This window comes from Myotis daubentonii, chromosome 8 (genome assembly GCF_963259705.1).
Source record: "Myotis daubentonii chromosome 8, mMyoDau2.1, whole genome shotgun sequence".
NCBI lineage: Eukaryota > Metazoa > Chordata > Mammalia > Chiroptera > Vespertilionidae > Myotis > Myotis daubentonii.
Window position 1 is genome coordinate 58669997 of NC_081847.1, and position 22598 is coordinate 58692594.

Consider the following 22598-nt stretch of genomic DNA (forward strand, 5'->3'; position numbering starts at 1 on the left):
GACTATTTCTTACTTATTTAGTTTTGGTAAGTCATTTTATTAGGAGTTAATCTTATTTCATTAAATTTTCAAGTTTATTACCATATGATTGCTGGTAATGTTTTTCAAAGAACAGGTGTTCACTTTGATGAATTTTCTTTGTCATTTTTCTGTTTTCAAATTAATTGATTTCTGCTCTTATCTCTGTTATGTCCTTTCTTTGAGTTTATTTTGCTGTTTGTAGAATCTTGATATGGAATCTTAAGATAATTGATTTGAGACCATTTCTAAGATGAATTTTTTATGTTGTAAATTTTCTTCTCAGGACTACTTTTGCTGCATCTCACTAGTTTTGATATGCTTTATTTTCACTTTCATTTTCAGTGTAATTCTTATTTTCCTTGCAACTTGCTCTTTGATCCATGGATTGTTTTAAGAATGTGTTGTTCAATTTCCAAGTGGTCTCAGTAGATTTTCTTGTTGGTATTTTGATTTCTAGTTTGATCTCAGTGTAGTCAGAGAACATAATCCTTATGCTTTCAGTTCTGTTAGATTTCTTGAGGTTTGGTTTGTGTACCAGAATATGGTTTATTTTGGTGACGTTTCTATGTGTCCTTGGAAAGAATGTGTATTTTGCTGCTATTTGGAGGAATGTTCTGTGAATGTCAGTTATATTCAACTATTTAATAATATTTTCAGTTCTTTGATATCAATACAGATTTTCTGTGTGATGGTGACTAAGAGGAGAGGTATTGAAGTCCACTGTTTATTTGCAGGTTTATGTTTTTAGTTCTCTAAATTTTTGCTCTGCATAATTTGAACCTGTGTTTTTTTTGTGTATACATAAGGTTGTTATGACTTCTCGATGCATTGACCCTTTTATCATTATGTAATACTATTTGTCTCTGGTAATTGTCTTGCTCTAAAGCAATGATGGCGAACCTATGACACGCGAACTCATTTTTTTGGTTGATTTTTCTTTGTTAAGTGGCATTTTTCTTTGTTAAATGGCATTTAAATATATAAAATAAATATCAAAAATATAAATCATTGTTTTACTATGGTTGCAAATATCAAAAAATTTCTATATGTGACACGGCACCAGAGTTAATTTAGGGTTTTTCAAAATGCTGACACACCGAGCTCAAAAGGTTCGCCTCAAAATATAAGCAAGATCTCTAGGGACATCATTGGCCAATATGAGAAATAAATAGAATTTGGAGTGAGACTGGAACCACTATTACACTAAACGGAAAGGTTAGAGAGCAGATGTGACACAGCTGTAAAGAATTAGAGAATATAAAGATACATTCAAATAACTTACCAATAAGAAACAACAGAAAAAAAGGAATGAAAAATATCAAGTGGGTCTAACAGATAGGAACGACTGAAGGAAAATATCACACACAGTTTAAGTGTAGTTCCAGAAAAAGAAGAGAATCAGTAACAGCTGATTCTCTTGAACCACTAAAAGATGGGGCTCTACAGATTCAGAACAAAAAAACCCAAACAGGATACATAAAAAGAAATCCATAGGACAGTGAACACCAAAAACAAAACAGATGAACTAGAAAACAGGCTGAGATATAAAACAAGTTAGCAGGCTTTGACACCAACAGTATCAGATGGTGGAATATTATCTCCAAAGTGCACAGGGAAAATCTGTCAACCTAGAATTGTGAACTAGAGCTAAATAAAGAATTTACAGATAAAAACCAAAGGAATTTACCATTAAGATATTGACTCTAAAGCATATTTTATGTGATATTTGTAGCTACTCCATCTTTCGTTTCATTCATGTTTGCATGGTATATCTTTCCTCATACATTTTCTTTTTCCCCCCATGCATCATTTTCTTTTAAACTACCTATATCACTATGTCATCATATTTGAAATTAGTTTCTTGTAGACAACATATAGTTGCTGGTAACCACTATTCTACTTTCTGTCTCAATGAATTTGCCTATTCTGGGTACCTCATTTAAGAAGAATCATAAATTTGCCATTTTATATCTGATTTCTTTCACTTAATGTTTTCATGGTTTATTTGTATTATAGAGTCCTTCTGAACATCCTTTTTTATGGCTGTAGTACAGCTAACTACATTTTGTTTTTCATTTGATTGATTGATTTTAGAGAGGATGGGAGAGGGAGAGAGATAAAAACATCAATGCTGAAAGAGAATCATTGATCGGCTGCCTCCTGCACAACACCCCCCGCCTACTAAGGATCACGCCTGCAACCGGGGCATGTGCCCTGACCAGGAATCAAACTGCAACACTCAACCACTGAGCCACACCAGCTGAGCATGACATTTTAAATGTACTGAAATTTTTGTTGTGGTTGTTAATCCTCACCCGAGGATATTTTTCCATTGATTTTTTTTTGAGAGAGATTGGAAGGGATGGGGAGAGACAGAGTATCACTGATGTGAGAGAGACATCTACTGGTTGCCTCCTGCATGCACCCCAACTAGGGCCAAGGATACAGCCTGCAACGGAGAGAAATTCTCTTGACCAGAATCAAACCCAAGACCCTTCAGTCCTTGGGCCGATGCTCTATCCATTGAGCTAAACTAGCTGGGGCTGACATTTTTAAAAATGTGTTTTCATTGATTTTTATAGAGAGAGCAAAGGTTAGGGATAGAGAGATAGAAACATCGAGCAGAAGAAAAACTTCATCAATCAACTACCTCCTGCATATCTCCCTCCTGCCATGTTAAAGAATTTGGAACACTAGCTCTGACCACTTCCTCTCCAAAGTAATACTTTTGTTGTCTAGTATTTCAAGTCTGTCTTTTTAGAAATCTCACAATTTATACAACAGCATTTTTTTTTTCAAACAACACATTTTAAAAGTTATCTTTGTACTTACCATGTTAAGGTAATCTTCCATATCAGATGTGCTATGACCGTTGGCATAAAAGTATCTGCTTGAGTCAATTTTTATTTACTCACATATTTACCATTTCTGGTGGTCTTCATTCCTTTGTGTAAATCTTATCATCATTTTCATGCCTGAAGGTCTTTCAACAGTTTTTATAAATCAACTTTGCTCTTGATGAATTTTTCAGCTTTTGTGTGTGTGATAAAATCTGTATTTTCCCCTCTGTCTCCTGCTCCATTAAAGGTTTTTTTTTTTTTTTTTTTTTGCTGCATATAGAAATTTAGATTGAGTTTGTTAAAAATTTCAATACATTGTCTGGCCAGTGTTGCTCAGTGGTTGAGCATCGACCCATGAACCAAGAGGTGGCTGGTTCAATTCCTGGTCAGGGCACATGCCCAGGTTGCTGGCTCTATCCTCAGCTTGTAGAAACAATCCTTTAGAGTCAATATCTTAATGGTAAATTCCTTTGGTTTTTATCTGTAAATTCTTTATTTAGCTCTAGTTCACAATTCTAGGTTGACAGATTTTCCCTGTGCACTTTGGAGATAATATTCCACCATCTGATACTGTTGGTGTCAAAGCCTGCTAACTTGTTTTATATCTCAGCCTGTTTTCTAGTTCATCTGTTTTGTTTTTGGTGTTCACTGTCCTATGGATTTCTTTTTATGTATCCTGTTTGGGTTTTTTTGTTCTGAATCTGTAGAGCCCCATCTTTTAGTGCAGGGGTCCTCAAACTTTTCAAACAGGGGGCCAGTTCACTGTCCCTCAGACCTCAGACCATTGGAGAGCTGAACTATAGTTTTAAAAAAAACTATGAACAAATTCCTATGCACACTGCACATATCTTATTTTGAAGTAAAAACACAAAACGGGAACAAATACAATATTTGTATTTGCATGTGGCCCGCGGGCCGTAGTTTGAGGACCCCTGTTTTAGTGGTTCAAGAGAATCAGCTATTACTGATTCTCTTCTTTTTCTGGAACTACACTTAAACTGTGTGTGATATTTTCCTTCAGTCGTTCCTATCTGTTAGACCCACTTGATATTTTTCATTCCTTTTTTTCTGTTGTTTCTTATTGGTAAGTTATTTGAATGTATCTTTATATTCTCTAATTCTTTACAGCTGTGTCACATCTGCTCTCTAACCTTTCCGTTTAGTGTAATAGTGGTTCCAGTCTCACTCCAAATTCTATTTATTTCTCATATTGGCCAATGATGTCCCTAGAGATATTGCCTATATTTTGAGAAAACAGGGATGTCTCCTCTCCAGTGTGGTGCCAGTATGAGGTTCACTTAGAGTTCTTCATTTGTCATAATACATGGAACTAAGACTCCCTTTGCTATAATGTCCATTCTTCAGACTATATTTTAATGAGTTTTGAAGCAATAAACAGTTTTGAAGGAAAGTTTATAGAGGTATAGGTAGGTAGGTAGATATTTAGTTCTGTTTGCTGAGAGATTTCTCTGACTTAAGTTGACCCAAGAATTTGCATTTCTTAGAGTATGCAGTTGATGCTAATGTAGCTGGTCTGGTAAATAAACTTTGAGAACCTCTGTCAGTGGTCAGCAAACTCATTAGTCAACAGAGCCAAATATCAACAGTACTTCTTCAAAATAGACTCGCCCACGCTGAAAACCGACTTCTGCGCATGGGCCACGAAGTTTCAATAGCACTGTACGTGTGCCCGCATGTGGTATTTTGTGGAAGAGCCGCACTCAAGGGGCCAAAGAGCCACATGTGGCTCGTGAGCCGCAGTTTGCAGTCCACAGGAGATGATGTCTCGATTTCTGGCTCTGATTCTTTTATCTTTGAAGAGGGCATCATTTGGCTTGGGGATCATTTTATTAACACTTAATAAAGGTGCTGTGACAGCTTCTTTTTGTGCCTAAGTAGCTGGTTTAAAATCACTGCATTAATTTAATGTTTTATTTTAGTGATCATTCAGGATATGTTCGACCAGTACCAGTGCCACGCAGTTTAAATAGTGATATTTCCTATTTTGGTGTTGGAGGCAAGCAGGCTGTTTTCTTTGTTGGACAATCAGCCAGAGTGAGTAAAAACTTTCTTGTAAATGAAAGTTGATCAGACTGTTTTGAGGTTGACTCTAAATGTTTTAATCAGTTTAACTTTTATTCATTTTTAAAGTACTCTTCTTAATATTTAACAGATGATAAGCAAACCTGCAGACTCCCAAGATGTTCATGAGCTTTTGCTTTCTAAAGAAGATTTTGAGAAGAAGGAGAAAAATAAAGAGTCAATATATAGTGGATTTATTAGAAACAGAAAGGTACACTACATTTTAACTCAATTGTAAATGTTTTGTATGGATGATAGGACAAGAATATTTTTCCCAATTCTATTTAAGATACTAATGTAGCTTTAAAAAACTTGAAGGTATGGAACTTACAATTAAATTACTTTAATTTTATTCTTTTTTTCTTTAATTATGTGAATAGCAAAAGTGATTATTTATGTGTTTTCTCAGGCTGGAAGTTTTTAGACAATAAATTTTTTCGTAAAGCTGAGTAAGCCTCCTCGAAAGTGCTCATAAGATTTGAACTTTTTTCCTTGCACTGACTGAGTTTTAAATCTTTGTTGTATAATCACAGAACTAGAGTGGAAAACAGGGATAGAATAATAGACTTTAAGGAAATCAGAGCTTTAGAGAAAGTAATGAGCAGTTCATTTCTGTTAGAAATTTGCTTTCAAATTCTCATTTTAATAAGTAGAATGTTAATAAACTTGAATCTTGATCATGTACATGATATTTATTATACTAGTATTCAATTTTTTCACCGTTCAAAATACTGTAGAATTTTTAATTTTAAAATCTTTATTTTAAAGTAATTTTGAGGTTTTTAAGAATTATTGTCTAATTCTAAAACAATATAAAAAATTTAAAGAAAATATTTTAAAGAAGTAAAAAATCTCAAATGCCATTAAAAGGTACTTAATGTTTAGTTGAATTTTCTTCTAGTCTATCTTTTATATCATATGTATTTTGAACCCAAATTTTTAAAAATTAACATTTTATGGAACTCCCATTTGACCCAGTGATCCCACTACTAGGAATATATCCCAAGAAACCAGAAACGCCAATTAGAAAGGATATATGCACCCCTATGTTCATAGCAGCACAATTCACCATAGCTAAGAATTGGAAACAGCCTAAGTGCCCATCAGCAGATGAATGGATTAGAAAACTGTGGTACATATACACAATGGAATACTATGCTGCGCTAAAAAAAAGGAACTCTTGCCTTTTGCAACAGCATGGATGGAACTGGAGAGCATTATGCTAAGTGAAATAAGCCAGTCAGAGAAAGATAAATACCACATGATCTCACTCATTTGTGGATTATAGAGAACAACATAGACTGATGAAAAGGGACAGACCCAAAGACTGAGAAACAGCAATCAGGCTATCAATTCCCAGAAGGAAAGTAGGGGAGGGCGGGGGTAAGGGGAAGAGATCAACAGAAGGACTTGTATACATGTATATAAGCCAAACCAATGGACATGGACAATGGGGGGATGGGAGCATGAGTTTGTGTGTGGGGGGGAGGTTGGGGGTTAATGGGGGGGATGAGGACACATTTGTAATACCTTAACTAATAATAATAAAAATTAAAAAAAGGAAAAAAAAATTAACATTTTAAATTAAACACACTTTAAATAGCTTCATGGTATTTCTTGGACTGAATGTACTATATCTTAACTATTCTTTTGAGTATATATAATTATAAATATATATAATTTATATTAATTTATATAATTATAAAGATTATGCTGTGAATACTGTTGCATAATATTTTGCCTGAATTATAATGTTTCTTATTATAGATCATTAGAATTTTAACAGCTGTGACATACTATGAACTTTATGAATGTTCATAGTATCCTATCTAATAAAAGAGAAAAATGGTAATTGGCGTACGACGATACCCTTTTCATTGGCTAATCAGGGCTATATGCAAATTAACTGCCAACTAAGATTGGCAGTTAGCTGCCAACTAAGATTAGCAGTTAACTGCCAACAAGATGGTGGTTAATTTGCATATGTAGGCACAATGCAGGGAGGCGAAAGGGAAAGCAGGAAGAAGCCCCCTGCCAAGGAGAATCAGGCGACTTTGCCGCCCTGGCCAGTGATAGCAGGAAGTAGGGGTGGAGCCAGCGATGGGAGCTGGGCACGGTCGAAGCTGGCAGTCCCAGGAGCTAGGGGTCCCTTGCCTGGGCCTAAAGCGGAGCCCACGATCGCAGGGCCACTGCAGCTGCGGGTCCCCGCTGCCTGGGCCGGACGCCTAGGCCAGAGGTGTTAGGCCTGGGCAGGGGCGGAGCCTGCAACCACGGGGAGCTGGGGGTCCCCTGCCCAGGCCTGACACCTCTGCCGGAGGCCTCAGGCCTGGTCAAGGGGCCGATCTGGTGATTGGTGATCGGAGGGTGATGAGGGTCAACTCTTCTGGCCGAGGCATCAGGCCTGGGTGGGGGGCGGAGCCGGGGATTGGAGGGATATGATGGTCCCCTTGCCCAGGCCTGAAGCCTGGGTCAGAGGCATCAGGCTTGGGCGGGGGGTGGAGCAAGTGATCAGAGGGAGATGGGGGTCCCCTGCCCAGGCATGATTCCTGGGCCAGAGGCCTCAGGCCTGGGCGGGGGCCAGAGCCAGTGATAAGGGGGAGATGGGGGTCCCCTGTCCAAGCCTGACACCTCTGGCGGAGGCGTCAGGCCTGGGCAAGGGGCCGATCAGGCGATTGGAGGGTGATGGGGGTCTACGCCTCTGGCCGAGGCATCGGGCCTGGGCTGGGGGCAGAACCAGTGATGGGGGGAAATGAGGGTCCCCTGCGCAGGCCTGACGCCTCTGGCAAGGGGCCGATCCTGTGATTGGAGGGTGATGGGGGTCAACGCCTGAGGGCTCCCAGTATGTGAGAGGGGTCAGGCTGGGCTGAGGGACACTCCCCCCCCCCCCCCACACACACCCAGTGCACGAATTTCGTGCACCGGGCCCCTAGTATATTATAAAACAACTTTTCTGAAAGGTTGAACCCAAATCAAATATACTCCCAACAACAGTATGTGGAAGTGCCTATTTAATCAATTTCTTATTTTAAAAGTGGGGAGGGCAGCAAAATGTTGACAATTTGATAGGTAAAAATAATACCTTTTCTTATATTGCTACTGAGCTGACATTTTTTTTCCTGTTTGGTGGATACTTTTGCTTTTTTTCTATTGCTTAACATTCTTCTCTGTCCAGGAAATTTCTTTATTTCGCTTTTTTCTTTTGAAATTTGTTATATTTATTTAACAGTTTATATATATTAATGTATTTGCATAGTAGTATTCCATTTTATCATTTCTACATTACTTTACTATCACAAAGTGCTTTAAAGTATATTGGTGGAAATATTATTTGCCATGTTAAAATTGGTGAAAAAATAGGAATTGAGAATTTAAATGATTTTCAGAACTGTATGCTGAGGTCTCTTGGGTCATCCTTTCTGACAGCTTTTCACGTGTCTTGTACTTACTTCATCCCCACAAACAATTCATGGGTACTAATGGATCCTTGGTCTTTTTAATTTTCTGACTTGTTCTTTCTAGCATACTCTTACCCCCTCCCCAACTCCTCTTATATCCCTGACCTGTTAGCATTTGCTAAAAATGTGTGTGGGGTTGGTGGTTCTTGATCTGTATATAACCAACGGTCTTGCTGTGTGTGTGTGTGTGTGTGTGTGTGTGTGTGTGTGTGTGTGTGTCACTTGCTATCAACAGTTCTCAAATCTATTTCTTGTTAAATGACTGTTAAGATTGAGACACTGAATCAGGTTGAACTCTCTGTAAAGGAAGCGAACTATTCCAGGCACTTTAAAGAGAAAAGGATTTAGTAAAGGGAATTAGATACTTCCATGATTATTGGAAGGGATGAAGGAATGAACTCTAGGTTGAAACTTGTGGAATGATTTTAAGACTGTCCAAGTTGACCTGCAGGGGATGCTGCAACATAGTTTATAATCACATGGCTGTAGTAGGACCTGGGTCTGGAATTCAGAAACACACTGCCTTACCTGTGATTTGGGGGTTGGAAAAGCCTTGCTGTCAAAATTGCTCCAACACTGGAATATAGAATGTCTGGCATAACCAGTGCTGTATCAATGCTTATACTTAAAGCTGGAACCAGGATAATGGTCTTTTTAGTATCTTTCATCATTATAGAAAGCCTTCAAGAATCCTCAGGAAATGGCTGCTGTTTCTTTTCCCCTTCAAAATCTTTGGCTAGTGCTTTTAATTAGGTAAAACCTAATTTGCATCCACAACCCCAAATGTAAGGGCGTCTGAGAAATGTGATTTTTGGTTTTCCATTCTCTGGAGCCAGGAAGGAAACAAAAAAAAGGTGGTGTAAATGGGTGGCTGAGTACCATCTAGCATACTCATTTCCAATTTCAATTGGATTTTCTCCCAGGGTTCCATAACTAACTTACTTTTGGTACATCTGAAATCAGACATTATCTTATTCTCTCTTTTTCTTCTCATAACTACCCTTTTTAATTAACAGCATCCCCTGACCAAGCAGTTAGTAATTGTTAATCATTCACCACATTTAATTCTGTCTTTTAAAATAGTTTATCTACCCTCTCTTTCATCTTTCATCATATTTTAAATTAGTGTGTTTCCCTTATATTCTCCAACCCTTCGTGTTCTCTTTGGTCTGGAATGTTCATATTGAGCTGTCTATTGGGTGACTTAACTCTGTAGCTCTTGGTTGACATCTTTATAATGACACATTGTTTTATAATTTATTTCTCACCTTTTATTAGATCAGCGGTTCTCAACCTGTGGGTCGCGACCCCTATGGCAGTCGAGCGATCCTTTCACAGGGGTCGCCTAAGACCATCATGCATATCAGATATTTACATTACGATTCATAACAGTAGCAACATTACAGTTATGAAGTAGCAACGAAAATAATTTTATGGTTGGGTCACAACATGAGGAACTGTATTTAAAGGGCCAGAAGGTTGAGAACCACTGTACTAGATGGAATTTGTAAGGAGGAAGGGCACTTTTTCATTTATCTTGAACCCTATCTCTTTGTGCCTAGGTGGACTCATAGATAGGATTTGGAAGGTATTTGATAAATATTGGGATAATTAACCTGCATAATTAGTAAACCTAAACTATTCTTCTTACTAATAAGTGTATAAAAATATATAAAAATACATTGTAGCTGTAATATTAGTGATTTAGTGTAAGGGATGGTTCAATATTTTTGCAGGGTTTGTTTTTATTAAAAATGTAGTAATACATGCTTATTAAACAAAAGAAAATGTCACTTTCCTAGACACAATAGTTCAGTGTGTATCTTTATAAGTTTTTAGTATGTGGCAACATACATAGTATATATATATATATGCATGCAATTTTTAACACATATAGATTCATAGTAAAAGTTAAGAAGTTTATAACATTTATCCTCAAACACTCCCCTCAATCCCTTCTTCCCACTTCCATTCTGTAAGCTATAGATATTCTCAGAAAGTGGACTGAGGACCAGGATGATTTTATTACACAAGTGCCTTTACTAAGCCAACTGAGTTCAGACTGCATCCTAGTTTTCTTTTTTGTTTTCTTTGTTGATTAAGGTATTACTTGGTGTCTTTATCGCCACATTGCCCCCCCACCCCACCCTGCTCATGTCTTCACCTCCCCTGGTATCTGTGTCCATTGTTTATGCTTATATGCATGCATACAAGTCCTTTGGTTGATCTCTCCCCCTTACCCCCACCCTCCCCTCCCTTCCCTCAGAGGTTTGACAGTCTCTGGATCTATTTTTGTTCATCAGTTTATGTTGTTCATTATGTTCCACAAATGAGTGAGATCATGTGATATTTATCTTTGTCTAGCTGACTTATTTCGCTTAGCATAATGCCCTCCATGTGCATCCATGCTGTTGTAAGTGGTAGGAGTTCCTTCCCTTTTACAGCAGCATAGTATTCCATTGTGTAGATGTACCACTGTTTTTTAATCCACTCATCTGTTGATGGGCACTTAGGCTGTTTCCAAATCTTAGCTATTGTAAATTGTGCCACTATGAACATAGGGATGCATATATCCTTTCTGAGTAGTGTTTCTAGTTTCTTGGGATATATTCCTAGAAGTGAGATCACCGGGTCAAATGGGAGTTCCATTTTTAGTATTTTGAGGAAACTCCATACTGTCTTCCATAGTGGCTGCACCAGTCTGCATTCCCCTCAGCAGTGCACGAGGGTTCCTTTTTCTCCGCATCCTCGCCAGCACTTATCATTTGTTGATTTGTTGATGATAGCCATTCTGACAGGTGTGAGATGGTACCTCATTGTGGTTTTGATTTGCATTTCTTGGATGATTAGTGACTTTGAGCATGTTTTCATATGTCTCTTGGACTTCTGTATGTCCTCTTTTAAAAAGTATCTGTTTAGGTCCATTGCCCATCGTAGGTTTCTTAAACATGGAGAGCTGGGCATTGGTCTTGACCAAATTAAGTGGTAGGTATCCCAAGCAAGGACTCATTCCATTCTAGAGTAAATGTCCTTAATTTTTCTCAGCATTTTAAAATTCAGTATTTCTTTTTCTTTACCCTTTCTTCATGATTCTAAAATTGGTTTAGCATTATGGTAGGATACTCTTTTATGTTTGCCAGTTTAGCAATCTGTGTAAAAGTTTCTCTGTCCTCACTGTATTTGAAGCAATCTGAGTGAATAACAAAATATTATATTTCTGTAATTACAATTAAGGTGTATGTAATGTTTTATTTGTATTCATTCTTGCAGCCATGTGACTCTGTTCACATTACAAATGATGATGAAAGATTTCTACATTGCCTTATCTCAGAGGAAAAGGAAAAAGATAGCTTTACTGCTGTGGTTATCACAGGAGTACAATCAGAACACATACCGTACTTGAAAAATTATTTCCATCTTTGGACAAGACAGTTGGCGTAAGTATTTATATTTGATTGAGGACTTGTTTCTACTTATCATTTTTAAGAATGAAAATATTACAGGTACATTGAAGCTTCTTGGCTATCTGCTTTGCTCCTGTCCCATTTTCTTTCTTTCAGTATAGTAACTAGTACTCTGATGTCAGCATTAAAATGGTTTCCTATTCTGTAAATATTTATTGGTCACCTGTAATGTATTGGTTCATATTTGAGGCACAGGCATTAGAACATCTTTGATAAAAATAAGCCAGAATTTATCAAATTCAGTGCCATCATTCCCATAGCTCTCTTTTGTGCTTCTGTTATAGATCTGTCATAATGTTCCATGCCATATATTTTACTTATTTTTTTGTTTGCTTTCCCCTATTAGAATGTCTTTTTTTATGCACTGCTATATACCCAGTATGTCCTGTTACATAGTAGATATTCTGTTTGCAGCAAATCTATTAATATGAAAAAAGTCTATCTATGTAATAAAGAGGTAATATGCAAATTGACTATCATGCCCTCACACAAGATGGCCTCCCCCATATGGTCACAAGATGGCCACCACAAGATGGCTAGCAGGGGAGGGCAATTGTGGGCAATCAGGCCTGCAGGGGAGGGCAGTTAGGGGCGACCAGGCCTGCAGGGGAGGGCAGTTGGGGGTGACCAGGCCTATAGGGGAGTGCAGTTGGGGGCGATTGGGCTAGCAGGGTAGCAGTTAAGCGTCAATCAGGCTGGCAGGGGAGTGGTTAGGGGGTGATCAGGCTGGCAGGCAGAAGCGGTTAGGGGCAATCAGGCAGGCAGGCAGGCAGGTGAGCAGTTGGGGGCCAGCAGTCCAGGATTGTGAGAGGGATGTCCCAGATTGAAGAGGGTGCAGACTGGGCTGAGGGACACCTCTCCCCCATGCACGAATTTCATGGACTGGGCCTCTAGTGTGTTTATATAAAACATACAATTAGGACATACGCCTGCACTAACAAAGAATAACTTTCTTAATGTATGGTTGTAATTTATCTTTGATTATAATGCTAACACTTTTGATATGTCTGAAGAAATATCTCACGATTTTTAGTGATTTTTCTTTTTTCAAATAGTATTTTAAACAGTAGCTAGGATAATTAATTCTTTTTTAAAATTAAAATTTATATGAAGGAAGATTGCAACTTCCTGTTTGAGGAATAATTATAGATTTGGTATGTTTTAGCCCTGAATAAAATGTCACCAAAATATAGTCATTTTTAACCTTTACTTAAAAATAAAGTAGTAGTTTAAAAATGAAGTGTTTTTCAGTGGAATAATAATGAATGCATTAGTGTTTTGGTTTTTTTGTTTGGGAATATTAGGATAAGATTTTTTCAGTGCTATAGGAGAGGAACTATAAGTGTTATAGAATAATATTCTCATGTTGCACACATAACTTAAACATATCCAAACCTATATACTCCTTGATATTTGAGTCCTTGACAAGTAAAAATGTAGCCTCTTGCCTTCTAGTTGTTTTTTTTTTTTTTAAATTATATTTCTTGGAAATATAAAGTATGTGAACTTTGAAATAGGAAGGCCTGTATTGAAGCCTCTTCTCTTCCAAAGTCTTAGGTTCTGTGACCTTAGGTAAATTATATAAACTCCTTGTACCCCAATTTCTATATGTATAAAATGAGGTATAATAGTACCTGCATCTCAGGATTGTTTTTACCATTAAATGGGATATATGTTTTAAAAAGCTTGATATAGTGTCTATTAGGTACTGCTAAATAGTAGTTATAGATTTGTTTTGGTAGAAGAATATATGAACTATAATTTTATGTGAGTTAAAAGTATAAAGTTATTTTTCTGTATTTTAGGCATATTTATCATTACTATATTCATGGCCCAAAAGGAAATGAAAAACGTACATCAAAAGAAGTTGGACCTTTCAACAACATTGATATTGAAGTAAGATAAAGTTCCTTTTTCAGCTATTATGAATTATTAGGAATCTGTTCCAGTTCAAGTGACTCTGGATAAGAAAAATCAGTCAATACAGAAACAACTTCTCTCTCCTTTTTACTAAAGTTTTTTGGTAATTTGATGTCCAGATAAAGAGGTATTCTTAGATGTGTTTTTCTGGAACCTTTGTACCATAGTTAGTTTCTTTTTTTCTCTCTCTTTTATAGAGATATGAGTTGTTGCTGAATATTATGTCTTAAAGCAGAGAGGAAAAGGGACATAGTTTCCCTTTGGTTCACAGAAGTCTTACGATGGTGAAGTAAGATTTAGAACCACAAAACATTTGAGTGTTGGGTTCTGTTAGAATTTCATGTATATCATTGTCCCACTTCCTACCTCTAGCAAGACACCTTGTAAATGTTCTCATGACTTATCTGTCCTTCAGCTTTGCTTTGCTCTTTTTTTTTTTGCTTGCTTTCTATTTTTTAGTAGTATATTCCATACTGATATGCTACTTATAGCTATTTAACTCATGTAAAATATTTCATTCAGCTAGATTTTTACTTGTACAAATAAAAGTAGTTTTTGCCTATTCCTTTGTTGGATCATAGCTGAGAACAAAAGTCACCATAGAATTTAATTATTTTTGTTTTATTTTTATTTTAGATTTCTATGTTTGAAAAAGGGAAGGCACCTAAGATTGTCAACCTAAGGGAAATACAAGATGACATGCAGACGTTGTATATAAACACAGCAACTGATAGTTTTGAGTTCAAAGCTCACGTTGAAGGAGACGGTGTAGTGGAAGGGATTATCCGATATCACCCTTTCTTATATGATAGAGAAACTTACCCTGATGATCCATGCTTTCCATCAAGTATGTTAACCTGTTGTCTTAGCTACAAAATGTGAAGTGATTTAGGATCATGATTGTTTCTTTTCATGATTATTGTTAATTGGGCTATTAAGGCTGGATAAATATTAAAACATTTTTCCTTATGCAAATCTTTTAAAGATGTTAGGTCTTTATAATTTATATAATTCTTGATTTTTGTGTGTATTCAGTTTTAGATGAATAAAGCACTGGCTTTAAGAAACATTACATAGATCTTTTATTGAACGGAACTTTTAGTTATGTATTGCATATAAATCCTTTATATATCCCCCTTATTGTTTTCCCATTATCTATGTAGGCATATATAACGGAGTTTTAAACTTTGTGTAGTTAGTTTTTTCTTCATGCTTTCTGATTTTGTCTTACTGTGAAAAGTCTTCTCAAGACTATAAAGGGATCCTGTAGTTTTAAAAAATTATTTTATGTTTAGATCTGTAGTGTATCTGAAATCTAACCTCCTTTTTTTGTGTGTAGGGTAAGGTAGGGCTTTCTTATTTTTCCATGTAAGCATTCAGTTTCCTACCACCAATTATATTGAATATTATGATTTTTTAAATAGTTTGAATTATCATTTTTATAATAATATTTAAGTTCCCGTATGGATATATATCTGGTTTCTTTACTATAGATCTATTTTTGTATTTTTATATACTTTTATTGATTTCAGAGAAAAAGGGAGAGGGAGAGAGAGATGGAAACATCAATGGTGAGAGAGAATCATTGATTGGCTGCCTCCTGCATGCCCCCTACTAGGAATCGAGTCTGCAACCCGGCATATACCCTTGACTAGAATCGAACTTGGGAACCTTCAGTCTGCAGGCTGACGCTCTATCCACTGAGCCAAACTGTCCAGGGCTATTTTGTATTTTTATATGTGAGTAATGGTACCTTCTTATAGCTATATACTCTATTTTGATATCTGTAGGGCAAGACACTTAGTATTCTTTTTTTGAGAAAATTCTTATTTCTTAATCTTTTACTTTTCTAGATAAACTTTGAAATCAGTTTGTACATGCACTTAAAAAAAATCCTGGTGGGATTATTTAGATTTCATTGAATTCATAGATTAAAAGTATTAAATTTTCTCATTCAGAATACTTTCTCTGTGTACTTAGTGTTTTGGGTTCTGGAACCAGATTTCCTGATTTGAATCTCATCTCTGCCACTTTCTGTTGTATAAACTTTGACAAAGTACTTACTGCCTATCTCAGTTTTTCTTATCTGTGAAATGATAGGGATGGGTAATAGTTCATGCTTCATAGAAGTTTTTTGAGGGGTAAATAAGAAACTGCCTTTTTTTTTTGTCCAACATTATTTATTCAGTGTTCATACATGTTACTAGTCAGTGACTTTGCCTCCTGTGATGTCTCCACTGCCGGTTTAATTTGACATTTCTAATATTTGTATGCTTGTAGACAGGAAGATCAAGTTCTTCAAATGATTTCTTAAAATAAGAGCCAATAAATTGAGTCATGATTAGAGGGGTTCTCTAAGAGCAAAGCAATTTTGTCTGAAAGGAACTTTTATTTCGGGACTCCTTGTGAGGGTTTTTTGTGTGAAGAAGTCTTTATTTGTGAGGCTGACTTAATGCCAGAAAAACTGAGATGTTGCTATATCACTGTTATAATGTTTGATCGTGATTTAAGTGGATATATGAAAATATATTGCTAACAAATACAAAATGCTATAGATATTTGTGTTAAATATGTGTTTGATGGTTTGTAAGATATTATAATTACATATTATAATTTCTGCTGTATCACCTGGATCTGATCTTCAAAAATTTAATAGTTTATATAAGTTTAACTTAAATTTAGTATTATTGGTTAATTTGCCCAAACTAGACAAACTTGCTGCTGCTAGATACTATAAGTTTCCCAGCTAATATTTAAGTGAACATACTAGTTCTGACAAAATTGTGAAACTTGTCTCTTTTGTTGTTGTTTTTTTAAAAATATATTTTAATTGATTTCTGAAAGGAAGGGAGGAGAGAGAGATAGAAACATCAATGATGAGAGAGAGTCATTGGTCAGCTGCCTCCTGCAATCCCCACACTGGGGATTGAGCCTGCAACCTAGGCATGTGCCCTGAATAGGAGTCGAACCATGACCTCCTGGTTCATAGGTCAACACTCAACCACTGAGCCATGTCAGCTGGGCTGAAACTTGTGTTTTAGGCATAGGATTTATGCTCCTATATTTGTAGGGAAGAGGTATTGTGCTAGAGCACAATGTCTTTGGATATGTGACTCTTTTGCTTTATAAACAGGTTTTAATGATTGCAATTTTATTAGCTAGTATAGCTCCTAACACATTGATTAATATATAAGTAATTATTGACTTTATTTATTTTTAAAAATATTTTTATTGATTTCAGAGAAAAAAGGAGAGGGAAAGGGGGAGCAGGAGAGAGAGAGAGAGAGAGAGAGAGAGAGAGAGAGAGAGAGAGAGAAGCATCAATGATGAGAGAAAACCATCGACCAGCTGCTCCCTGCATGCTCCACACTAGGGTTCGAGCCTGCAACCTGGGCATGTGCCCTGACCAGAAACAAACTGTGACCTCCTTGTTCATAAGTCAACACTCAACCACTGAGCATGCTAGCCAGCAATTCTTGGCTTTTAAATGAGAAACCCCATTGGTAATGTATAACCACTTTGGAATATTTTATTCTGAGGACAAACTAAGAATAAAGCTACCTTAACTTTTCTGAATACAACGTTAACAATAGTGAGTTTTAGTTACCATTTCTCTGAAGCAACTTGAACATTTTACTTATAGAAATTGATGAAAGTGACAAAAGTTTCATATACTTTTTAAAAATTTCATATACTTGATAGCAATAAACATTTTTTTCATTCCTGCGCTCTAGAATTAAAAGATGAAGATGATGATGATGATTGTTATATAATTGAGAAAGCTGCAAGAGGAAAAAGGCCTATTTTTGAATGTTTTTGGAATGGACGACTAATACCATATACATCTGTTGAAGAGTAAGTTTTTGTTTTTGCTGAAATTATATTGTTTTATAACCTAATCTTTTTACTAACTAATATTTTGTTCTATTCAAGCTTTGACTGGTGTGCTCCTCCTAAGAAGAGAGGGCTTGTACCAATCGAGTGCTACAATAGAATATCTGGTGCATTATTCACTAATGACAGATTCCAGGTCAGCACAAATAAACTGACTTTTATGGATCTTGAGCTAAAATTGAAAGATAAGAACACCCTTTTTACAAGGATTTCAAATGGACAGGTATGATTGTAAATATAAGTTTTGAATATTTGCAAATGTTCTATTTTATGTACAACAAAAGTCACTATTAGTGTAGATTTATAAGACATTTTGTATACTTTTCATTTTATTTAATCAAAAGGCTATGTGTAAATTTTTCCTATGAGGATTTATGTGTTCATACCATCCCCGGTCAGGGCACATACAGTAATCAACCAATGTATCTAATAAAAGGGTAATATGCAAATTAACTATCACACCCTCAGTGCATCAGTACGTCATAAAGATGGCAGCGGCCACGGAGCTGGAGCCAGCAGGAGGCTTGGTTGTCCTGGCAATGGAGGAAGCCAAGCTTCCCACCTGCCCTGGCCAGCCCTGAGCTCCGGTCAAGGCTACAAAGTTTCAATTATAGAAGATAAATAAATCCCAGATAACCTGCTTCCAACTGGGCTGGCCTCCGCTCAAGGAAGCACTGGGAGCCTGGGCTCCGCTTAAGGCTACAAAGTTTCAATTATCTACACTAATAAAAGAGAAACATGGTAATTGGTGTACGACCGCTACCCTTTTCATTGGCTAATCAGCGAGATATGCAAATTAACTGTCAGCCAAGATGGCGGCTGGCAGCCAGGCAGCTTGAAACTAACATGAGGCTTGCTTGCCTCAGTGATGGAGGATCTTTGGAGGAAACCAACGTTCCCCGCCTGGCCTCTGAGCGGGCAGTTTAAGAAACATTGTAACAAATACCGCCTGACTTCAGCCAGCAGATTGGCAACATTGTAAGCAAAGGCCAGGGAGGCCTAAGAGCTGGAGCCAAGCCTCAAGGTAAAGCTGGCCCAGAATAAAAAAAAAAAAGAAAAAAAGGAGTGGTTGGGAACTTCAGTCACTCCCAGCCTGAAAACAGCCCTCAGCCCCTCACCCAGACTGGCCAGGCACCCCAGTGGGGACCCCCACCCTGAACCAGGACACCCTTCAGGGCAAACCAGCTGGCCCCACCCATGCACCAGGCCTCTACCCTATATAGTAAAAGGGTAACATGCTCCCGGCACCGGGATCAGCGTGACAGGGGGCAGCGCCCAAACCCCCTGATCGCCCTGCGGCTCTGTGTGTGACAGGGGGCGGGGCCCCAACCCCCTGAGCAGCCCTGCTCTGTGCCTGATAGGGGGGAGCTCCCCAACCCCCCCCCCCACCACGGGCCCTGCTCTGTGTGTGATGGGGTAGAGCCATAACCTCCCCATTGGCCCTGCCCTGAGTGTGAGAGTGGCGGCGCCCCAACTCCCTGATCGGCCCTGCTCCGTGGGTGATAGAGGGCGGTGCCCCAACCCCCTGATGAGCCCTGCTCTGTGTGTGACGGGGGCAGCGCCCCAACCCCCTGATTGGCCCTGCTCTGTGTGTGACGGGGTGGTGCCGCAACCTCCCCATCCACCCTGCCTTGAGTGTGACGGGACGGTGCCCCAACCCCCCAATTGGCCCTACCCTGAGCGTGACTGAGGGTGGCATCACAACCTCCCAATCTACCCTGCTCTGTGCATGACGGGGTGGCGCCCCAACTCCCCAATCGGCCCTGCTCTGAGCCCGACCAGGGGCTGCACCTAGGGATTGGGCCTGTCCTCTGCCACCCGGGAGCAGGCCTAAGCCAGCAGGTCGTTATCTCCCGAGGGGTCCCAGACTGCGAGAGGGCACAGGCCGGGCTGAGGGACCCCCCCTCCCCCCTGAGTGCACAAATTTTTGTGCACCGGGCCTCTAGTAGAAGTTAAATAAATCCCAGAAACCTGCTTCCAGCTGGTGGCCATGGCCAGCCTGAAAACGGCCATCAGCCACTCACCCAGGCTGGCCAGGCACCCCAGTAGGACCCCCACCATGAAGGGGCTGTGGCCAGCCTGCAAACAGCCCTCAGCCCCTCATCCAGGCAGGCCACACCCCCATGGGGTGAGGGTCTCCACTGGGGGGCTTGACCAGCCTGTAAACAGCCATCAGCCCCTCACCCAGGCTGGCCAGGTACTGGGCCTCTAATGAATATATAAATAAGTGGAACAACAAATGAATATTTCTCTTCCCCCCCTTCTAAAAATCAATTTTAAAAACAAAGTTTTAACAATGGCTAATGGTTAGATGATTTGGGGTAAAATTTAAAGTTCTTTATTAATATCAAGACCATGACCATAGTGAATAGGAGCTATAGAAGAATATCCACTTAATGAGAGCATATAAGAACAATATTATCTAATACAGGGCTGTTTTTGTATTTTAATAACCAAACTATGCAATTTTAATCTAATCTTAAGGGTGAAGTTGAGGTAGAACTGAAATATTTTGGGCTAAAAGGTGATTTGATATTGGTCAGTTTTAAAATACATGCATTGATTAATAAAAGAAGAATGATAGTTTTTGTTTTTTTAAATTGAGTAGAACTAGTGTACTGTTGTATTTTTCTTCTATCCAAATACTTCAGAAACTTTTACTTGATATACTACTCTTTCAGTAGTTCAGTGTTGAGTTGCAAAGAAATGGGTGCATTTATTGTGAACCTAAAATTGCTGGACAGTAAACACAATAGCCTGCAGTATTTATAGTCAGTCATTCCTACAAGATGTTGAAATTCATTTTGCTGTTAAAAGATTCTGAATCATGGAAGATTAAGATATGTTTAAAGAATTATCCCCTGAGAAAAGTCTTACTTGTACTTAAACATGATAGATATATTACTATTAACTATCCAACATTTATTGAACAATTTGGTCTTTCCAAAAGTTACCCACAATAGTTTAATTCTGTTTCTTTGTCACATTGCATTTTAAAATATGTATTTTCTAATTTTGGGAATTTTAAATACATAGAAAAGTTGAAAGAATATTATAATGAGTACCCACATACTCCTCTCCTAGATTAACTGTCACCTTGCCACACTTGTAACATTTTCCTTTAACACATTACTAAATGTCTGCAATTAATTAATGCATCTGGTAATTTGGTTGTTAATGAATCCTAAGACTTCTTTACATTTTAGCTTAGAATAATTTTTTCTAATACACAGGCTATACATTGAAGTGCAGTGTAAAAATGTACCCAGACTGTTCCATTCCTAGCTAATAATGTTAACATCCCTGTCAAGTTGACAAAGTGACAACAGCGTTTTGCTGTTCGGAAAGGAGTTGGTACCTGGGAAAAGTATTTGGGGAAGTTTTCTTTGAAACTTGCCATTTTTGAGTTTTTACCAAGTACATGTATTTCTTATTCAAAGCTGAAATCATTTTTAATTTTGCCCCATTTTCATTTGGAAATAGTATAATACGGAGAAAGGGATGGAGAAAGAAATGAACTTTTGTAATTTTGTGCATTGTCTTCTGTAAAAGCATGTAATGTGGATGGAGATTGTTTTTCTTATTCATTCTTCTGAAGACAGGCATTAAACAATACATTGCAGGTTATGTTTGAGTATAAATCTCTAAACTATTTCCCAGCAGGGTGAAGAATGATAAGCAATAATATTGTATTATATATTCTTAGAAAACACTGTTTTTACCTTATGATTTAATTTTTGGGATAGGTAATATGCATTACATAATTAAAAGGAAAAATGTGTTTTGCATAGCAGGGTTTCTCAACCCTTTTTTTTATTATCACCCTCATCAGGAACCTTTTTTACACTTTTTTTTTCTTATTGCTTTCCCCCATGATATTTTAATACCATAGATATGCCTTACATATGTTTATGTACTATATTTACGTATCTCTGTTCTTGATACATAAAAAGTTATTTATTACCCTGTTGAGAATGTGCGTGATTCACAGTGATAAGGGTTCCATTTACCCCTTTCTCATTGCCTCTGCTGTTCATAATTTTTTTTGTACCCTAAAATTTAAAGCAAGGAAGTAAAGTTTTGTTGGTGTTGACCATTGAGACTTGGTTCCAAAGATGATAATAAAGATTTGCTTTCTGTAATACTGGTTTTGTTAGAAATCTAAATTTGTATGGGAGAAAAATCCAGCAAAATATTTTAGCTTTTTATTAGGTTTTCTGGGTGGGAAAGAAAAAATGGAATGAATGACAAGTGTCCATGGTTGTATATGTTAACCATATTTCATAGAATGTTTTTAAATTTTACAGGAGCAACGAGTGAAAATTGACAGAGAATTTTCTTTCTGGCTCAAAGACTGTCATGAAAAGTATGACAAACAAATAAAATTTACACTTTTTAAAGGAATAATTACACGTTCTGATCTTCCTTCTAAAAAGCAGGGCCCCTGGGCCACATACTCAGCAATAGAATGGGATGGAAAAATATACAAAGCAGGACAGATGGTAGGTTTAACTTTTTTTGATTCAGTATTTAGTAGAATTTGAAACTAATAGATGTACTAGAATTTAAAATTTTATTGAATTTATTGGGGTGACATTGGTTGGATGTATTAGAATTTAACAACAACTAAAAATAATGTATGTATTGATTGGTTCCTCAGGAGCCAGGAAAAAATGAGAAGGTCAAACTGATTTTAATTCCATAATTTAACATGGCATTAAAAACAAACAAACAAAAAAAAAACTTGCTTGTTGCCTAAGGCTCAGTTAGCAAGGTTTTTATTGTTTCTTGCAATAAACTTTATTCAAATAGATATTTTCAATGTTTTTTAATGTGATTTGAAATTATGACTTTTTAGCAAATTTTGTTATGTGCTGCTTGTAAGTTGCCATAGATTTTGCGTTGTGGAGAATTCAGAGATC

General features: G+C 37.4%; 1 protein-coding gene across 4 annotated transcripts in view; it reads left to right on the forward strand.

Moving 5' to 3' along the window:
- SMCHD1 (structural maintenance of chromosomes flexible hinge domain containing 1) overlaps positions 1-22598 on the forward strand; it is a 153818-nt gene that overhangs the window by 24876 nt on the left and 106344 nt on the right. For all 4 annotated transcript variants that reach the window (XR_009454146.1, XM_059706537.1, XM_059706536.1 and 1 more), the window contains exons 6-13: positions 4802-4916; positions 5035-5154; positions 11669-11835; positions 13668-13758; positions 14419-14629; positions 17517-17637; positions 17716-17899; positions 21984-22178. Coding sequence is in view for 3 of the 4 variants with exons in the window: in XM_059706537.1 (XP_059562520.1) it covers positions 4802-4916; positions 5035-5154; positions 11669-11835; positions 13668-13758; positions 14419-14629; positions 17517-17637; positions 17716-17899; positions 21984-22178 (1204 nt within the window). In the remaining variant the exon portion in view is untranslated. The remainder of the gene's footprint in view (positions 1-4801; positions 4917-5034; positions 5155-11668; positions 11836-13667; positions 13759-14418; positions 14630-17516; positions 17638-17715; positions 17900-21983; positions 22179-22598) is intronic.